The following is a 6,000-nucleotide window of genomic DNA, read 5'->3' as shown; positions in this document are numbered from 1 at the left end:
CCTCCCCCAATTACACCCCTTACAAGTGCACAGAGTGGTAACTGCACTTTCTTTATTAATACCACAATCATCTTATTTCACCAAGATTCAGCACTCAAGGAGTTAAACAGGGTCACCTACACACTCAACACAACCAGCACACACCACTGCATGTAACACATTTCTGACCAAACAAAATCTGCTGAGTTACCGCCCCTGGACCAAGCTGTTTTGACTGCAACAGTCAGTGCTACAGGTTGTGTCACATGCAATCATTGCTTTGCCATACTTTTGAGGGTATTTTCAAACACTGCATTAACAGAAGTTCAGAGAGTAATTTCCTCTGACACTCATGTAGGGCAGTCCTACCTTTGTGGTCTGTGCGTGTGTGTGAATATATGTGTGTGTTAGCGCTCATGTGTATATTTTTAAAATTTATTTATTCTCATTATTTTTATTTTTTTTTTTTATTTTTTTATTTTGCTGCCCCATTATCTGCACCGTTTCAGTGGCATTACTCCCACGCCGCTCATTTAGATTCCCCCATACACGGCCACACCCGGGTTCGTCCTTCGCAGTTCCAGCGTCGGCAGTCCACAGGGAACCATCGATGTTAGGTCGCGAGGAGGCCACACACCAGAAGAGACCCTGCACTGCTGCTGAGTCACTTCGGTGGTGTTCAGTGGTGCCTTTTCTGTTTTAACGTACTTAGGACACCACCTACTAAGCCCCCTACTAACGACAATAATGGCTTAGTCGCGGAGCCAGACTGAGTGAGCGTCCCTCCCAGAGTGAAGACCGCCACCACGTCCCTCAAACAACAGCCCCCCATGAATCTGCCGACACTGACGACATTGACAGGACTCACCCAAAGCACGGAAGTGGAGGGGTATCGAAACTGAGGTCACCATGAGAGCAGGGCATGAAAGGCCACAGACTTTGAGACTATTTTGTTTATATTGATGACGATGAAGGAGGAGGAGGATGACGATGATGATGACGATGTTGCTATGGAGGTCCATTTTGGTTTGGGACTGCGTGACAAGGCTGTACTCTACGCTTCCTGTCATAATGATATCCCGGCATTAACCAGGCCCGAGAGATACAGGCACTTGCAGTGTTGGTCAGGTAATTAGAGCAACACACCCAAAGACGCATCCTTGAAGTGGATGACACTCGACTGTGTGGTCCCAGTCTCCCCATTTAAGCCCACAGCACACTCAACTCTGGGTAGGAGCCGGCCACGGGCCGAAAAACCCACCTCCGCTGGGATTCGAACCCGCGTCCTCCCAGCCGTCAGTCCGCGACGCTAACCACTTCGCCACGGCGGCTGGTATTTATTCTCATTATTGTTATTTATGTTATTATTCATATCAATATTTTTCTTTATTTTATTTTATATTTCTGTTCTTATTAATAATTATTTAATAATTCATTAATTCAATTACTTATAAATTCATTTCTGTCTGTATCTTATCTTACTTCATTTTATTTTCCTTCAAGACCTGACCAAGCATGTTGGGTTATGCTGCTGGTCAGGAATCTGCTCAGCTGATGTGGTGCAGCTGACATGGATTTGTCTGAACGCAGTGACGCCTCCTTGAGTAACTGAAACTTAACTGCACTTAGGGCAACAGCAGTAGTTGTCATGACTATTGATGTACTGGTACCAGTCCAAAGGTGGAATTTTGCAGGACTAACAATTTGTGGGGTCATGGTCAGAAATGTGTTCAGACATGATCATTCCACCAGACATTCACGGTCTGAGCTTGCCAACATGTCAGCTGCCACACACTTCTGTTGCCATGACTGCTGACTGGCCAACCCCTGACCCCTTCCTGGTGTGGAGTGATGGCCTAGTGGTAAAGTGTTTGCCTGGAAAGTGACAGAATCTTGAGCACATGAATCCCACACTCACTAAAATTTTCTTCCTCTCTGTCATTTTCTAGGCAAGGTCTTCCTCGAGTTGTGGTCTGTTCATTATTCAAATGAGGTAACAAAATGAGGTCCCATGTATAGCTTGCTCTCAAGGCACATAAAAGAACCCATGACAACAAAAACGGTTGTCCCTGGCAAAATTCTGTTGAAAAAATCCACTTTGACAGGAAGACTAGTAACACTGGCAGGCAGAAAAAAAAGGTGGCACTATCATTGTTGTGAAACACTCTCCCTGGGGACAGCATCCCAAATTAGACAAAGAGAAATCTGCTGAAGCAAAAGAGTAATACAATGCAATACGATATGTAAGCTAGCCAACATGTGAGCAGTCACCCACCTCTGTTATCATTACTGCAGACGGACCTTTTCCTCACCCAACATTTCAGGGGCTCTTAAGTTTTAAAAAAAATCTTGGGGCTCCCAGGGTCTTTCACTGTAATTCTAGGGGGTCCCATACTACCTTCAGAGGGTCACTCTCTCCTGTTGGTCAATCTAACATCGTATGATCTAATCCAGTCTGCATTGCTACACACATACAAAGGCATGGTCATGACTGTCAAGGTGTCTGGGCCAAGAAGCAGTGGAGAAAGAAGCTCAGAGGCAACTCGTGTGGATGAAAAATTGTATCACCTGTGACAGATTCCCAACATCCCCTGACAGTAACTGACAAAATAGATCACTAGTTAACTTTGACTGTGGCAACTCAGTCAATAAAACGGAGAATATGTGACACCAGACAATTTGCCAAAAAACAAAACAAAAAACCCCCAGATCATCACACCAGACACACACACACACACACACACTGTCTGGCAGGAAACTCCCTAAAGAAGACAGAAACAAACAAACAGCTTCAATAAATAAACCATAACCACTTTCCTCCAACCAGCAGCTCTCAAAAACAGAAGTGCTGACAAAAGAAGTTGCTGTGTTGCTGTGCGGTCAGCGGGCGACGTGGCGGGAGCTGTCGAAGAGACCTCGGCGGAAGAAGGGGTCTAACTGTGCCAGCAGGTGCTTGGTGAGGTGGAGGTGGTTGTCGGGGTGGAGGGGGCTGCGGCGGTCCTCCTGGCACAACTTGATCAGCTGTCGCAGGTAGCACTGCAACACAGGGGCCTGGATAAAACATTCAGCCCTGGGGAACATACAGCCTCTGCAGGTTCCTCTGCCATACTGATGTGGATCTGGAGAAAACAACATTCTGAAACTGACCAGTTTTTCTTCAAAATCAATATGTGGGGACACACCTGGAAATTAGTGTAGTAGTTAATTCCTTTGTTTGCAATATGTGCATATGTAGCTGCGACTACACGATTTAAAAAAATAGATTTTTGACGCCAGGTCATTGCTTGGACTCAGGGCTGAATGAGTTAAAACGTTCCTTCACAGAACTGTTGAGGGAGGGAGATGGAGGTAAAGACAGGGGAAAAAAAAAAAGCGATGGACTGACAACATTGCAGAATGGACAGGAAAACCATTTTGCAGAGACCTAGTCTTTGACACACAACCTACAGACCAGAAGGAATCTGGTGAACAATTCTTCTTCACAGCTCCCCAGTAAAGTGAGGGCAAAGTAGAAGACAACCAGAAGATGAAAACAGCAGGCAAGACCTGAAATAAAATCAGCTGGCTTGCTCAAGACAGACTGCAGAAGATTTGCTGGCCCCTTCTGCTTCAGCTTGATCTATAATAAAATGAGTCAGTAAGATGAGTGTTTAACACACACATACACCATGGCAGAATCGGTTAGTCATCGGACTTCTGATCCAGTGGTCACTAGTGATCAGGGTTTTCCACACTCCACTCCGGTGTGTGAATGGATACCTGACTTCGGCTGGGAAAGGTTAAAACGGCAGAAGGAGAAGATTAGGCCCTGTCTTCTTATTTCAAGCCCTAGACACAGTGGATATGAATTCACTGCCCTGAAGGTTGTAAAAGGCCATGGAAACTTCTTTTAAACATAAAGTAGCCATGCAAAACCCACTTCCACATCCTTACCCTACAGCACACATGATGAATTAAACACACAGACAGGCTGAAAATCAGAGACAAAAACTCTTCACCTCCAGCTTGATTCGTCGCTCTGCAGCCACCTTCTCCGTCTTGTGGAACAGGCGTCGCCCTGGGAAAGGGACGCTACGCACCTGGCACAGAGATCAGACAATTTACGTATCAATGTAAATTTCCTTGTAAGTGCCCACCATCACTTTGTTCAAATTCCACCCCAAAAGTTAGGAGTGGGCGTTTACTGGGAACTTTACCCTTTGCAGGAGCCCAGTCCCTAACTTTACTGTGCAGCACTGGCTAGGCTGGGAGCCAGAACATAACTTTAGCTACTGAAACAAGACACCACATCATGGAGAAACATCATGCTGCCACTTGGTTTTTCAAACACACATCCACATCTCATGCAGGCACCCTAATTCCTTATCTCTCTATCTCAATCTGATCTGCTTTGTGAAGCAACAAGATCAACAAGAAAGACAAGGCCTTCAAGACTCACTTGTGATACACTTTTAAAAAAATCCAAGCTTTTTATGTATTGAGTATAATGCATTTACTGTTATATTTATATTTTTTGTATTCTCTAAACTTGGCACTTTGATCTGATATTCGACCCAACCAAAGATCTATCATTATTATCATTTTTTGTTCAAACAGGAACTTCTTTTGCTAAGCGTGGAAGTTTTATTTATTGCAAACGTTTTGGTGTAGGCAGTAAAACAAGGGAAATTACTCTGCTGGGAACTTAGTTTGCTTTAAACTGATCTTTCTCATCTTAAACATTACATTTTGAAATTATACTCAATACATAAAAAGCTTGCATTTTTTTTAAAAAGTGCATCACAAGTGAGTCTTGAAGGCCTTGCCTCTCTTGTTTCAAAATGTAATGTTAAGATGAGAAAGATCAGTTTAAAGCAAATTAACTCCACTAGCATTACATAGTAATTTCCCTTTTTTTCTATCTGCACCAAAACGTTTGCAAAATAAATAAAGCTTCCATGCTTAGCAAAAGAAGTTCCTGTTTGAGCCAAAAATGATAATAATGACTGCTCTAGCTGTTGGGTCAGAATATCAGATCAAAGTGCCAAGTTTAGAGAATACAAAAAATATAAATATAACAGTAAATGCAGTTTGCATATAATTAGGCTTCATTCTTTATTTTTTTGTGCCCATCCCAGAAGCGCAATATTGTTTTAAACAAGATGACTGGAAAGAACTGAATTTTTCCTATTTTTATGCCAAATTTGGTGTCAACTGACAAAGTAGTTGCAGAGAAAATGTCAATGTTAAAGTTTACCACGGACACACAGACACACACACAGACAACCGAACACCGGGTTAAAACATAGACTCACTTTGTTTACACAAGTGAGTCAAAAATAGCAGACTGGATTATCATTATTTTATGATACGGTATTTCACCACATACACTGTTTTCAATCCAAAGTGGTGGTTGGGTGTTTGCTTCATGCTGGGCATTTACAAGGTAGTTTACAGTAATGACTGTTGTGAGCTGCCTCATCAGTCATTTAATATGCCATGGGCGTGTGATGATACACATCAAAATGTTTTAGCATAGAGTATATTTGTCTTTCGGATGAGACAACAGACACAGGTCCCACGTGAGGTATGCACTTAATGCATGTCAAAGAACCAACAGCCACAAAACCTACAAAATCCTGTAGTATTATCATCATTATCATTATTAGTAGTTATCATAAAGGCTGCACAGGAAAGTGCTGGGTGCTCTTATCATCATCATTATTATTATCATCATTTTCAAGGCTGCACTGGAGAGTGCAGGCCACCCTTATCATTACTTTTATTATCATTATCATTGTCATTATCATACAGGCTGTGTGGGAAAGTGAAGACCATCTAATCATTATAGTAGTAGTAGTAATAGTAGTAGTAGTAGTATCATCATCATAAAGACTGTGTGGGAGAGTGAATGCTGCTCTAATCATTATCATCAGCAGGAGCAGTATTAAAATCATTACCATCATTATAAAGGCTGTGTGGGAGAGGGAAGGCCACTCTAGTCATTATCATTAGCAGAAGCAGCAATACTATCATCATTAT

At 42.7% G+C, this 6,000-nt stretch overlaps 1 protein-coding gene across 3 annotated transcripts in view; it reads right to left on the bottom strand.

Moving 5' to 3' along the window:
* Nucleotides 1-458: 458 nt before the first annotated feature.
* Nucleotides 459-6,000, bottom strand: part of LOC143280942 (kinesin-like protein KIF16B) — a 79,521-nt gene continuing 73,979 nt past the window's right edge. For all 3 annotated transcript variants that reach the window (XM_076585755.1, XM_076585756.1, XM_076585757.1), the window contains 2 exons: nucleotides 3,978-4,058; nucleotides 459-3,015 (listed from right to left, as the gene is read on the bottom strand). In XM_076585755.1, coding sequence (XP_076441870.1) covers nucleotides 2,860-3,015; nucleotides 3,978-4,058 — 237 coding nt within the window. In that variant the 3' untranslated portion in view covers nucleotides 459-2,859. The remainder of the gene's footprint in view (nucleotides 3,016-3,977; nucleotides 4,059-6,000) is intronic.

This window comes from Babylonia areolata, chromosome 4 (assembly GCF_041734735.1).
Source record: "Babylonia areolata isolate BAREFJ2019XMU chromosome 4, ASM4173473v1, whole genome shotgun sequence".
Lineage (NCBI taxonomy): Eukaryota > Metazoa > Mollusca > Gastropoda > Neogastropoda > Buccinidae > Babylonia > Babylonia areolata.
The sequence above is the reverse complement of the archived record's forward strand: the minus strand, read 5'-3'. Positions and strand labels throughout refer to the sequence as shown.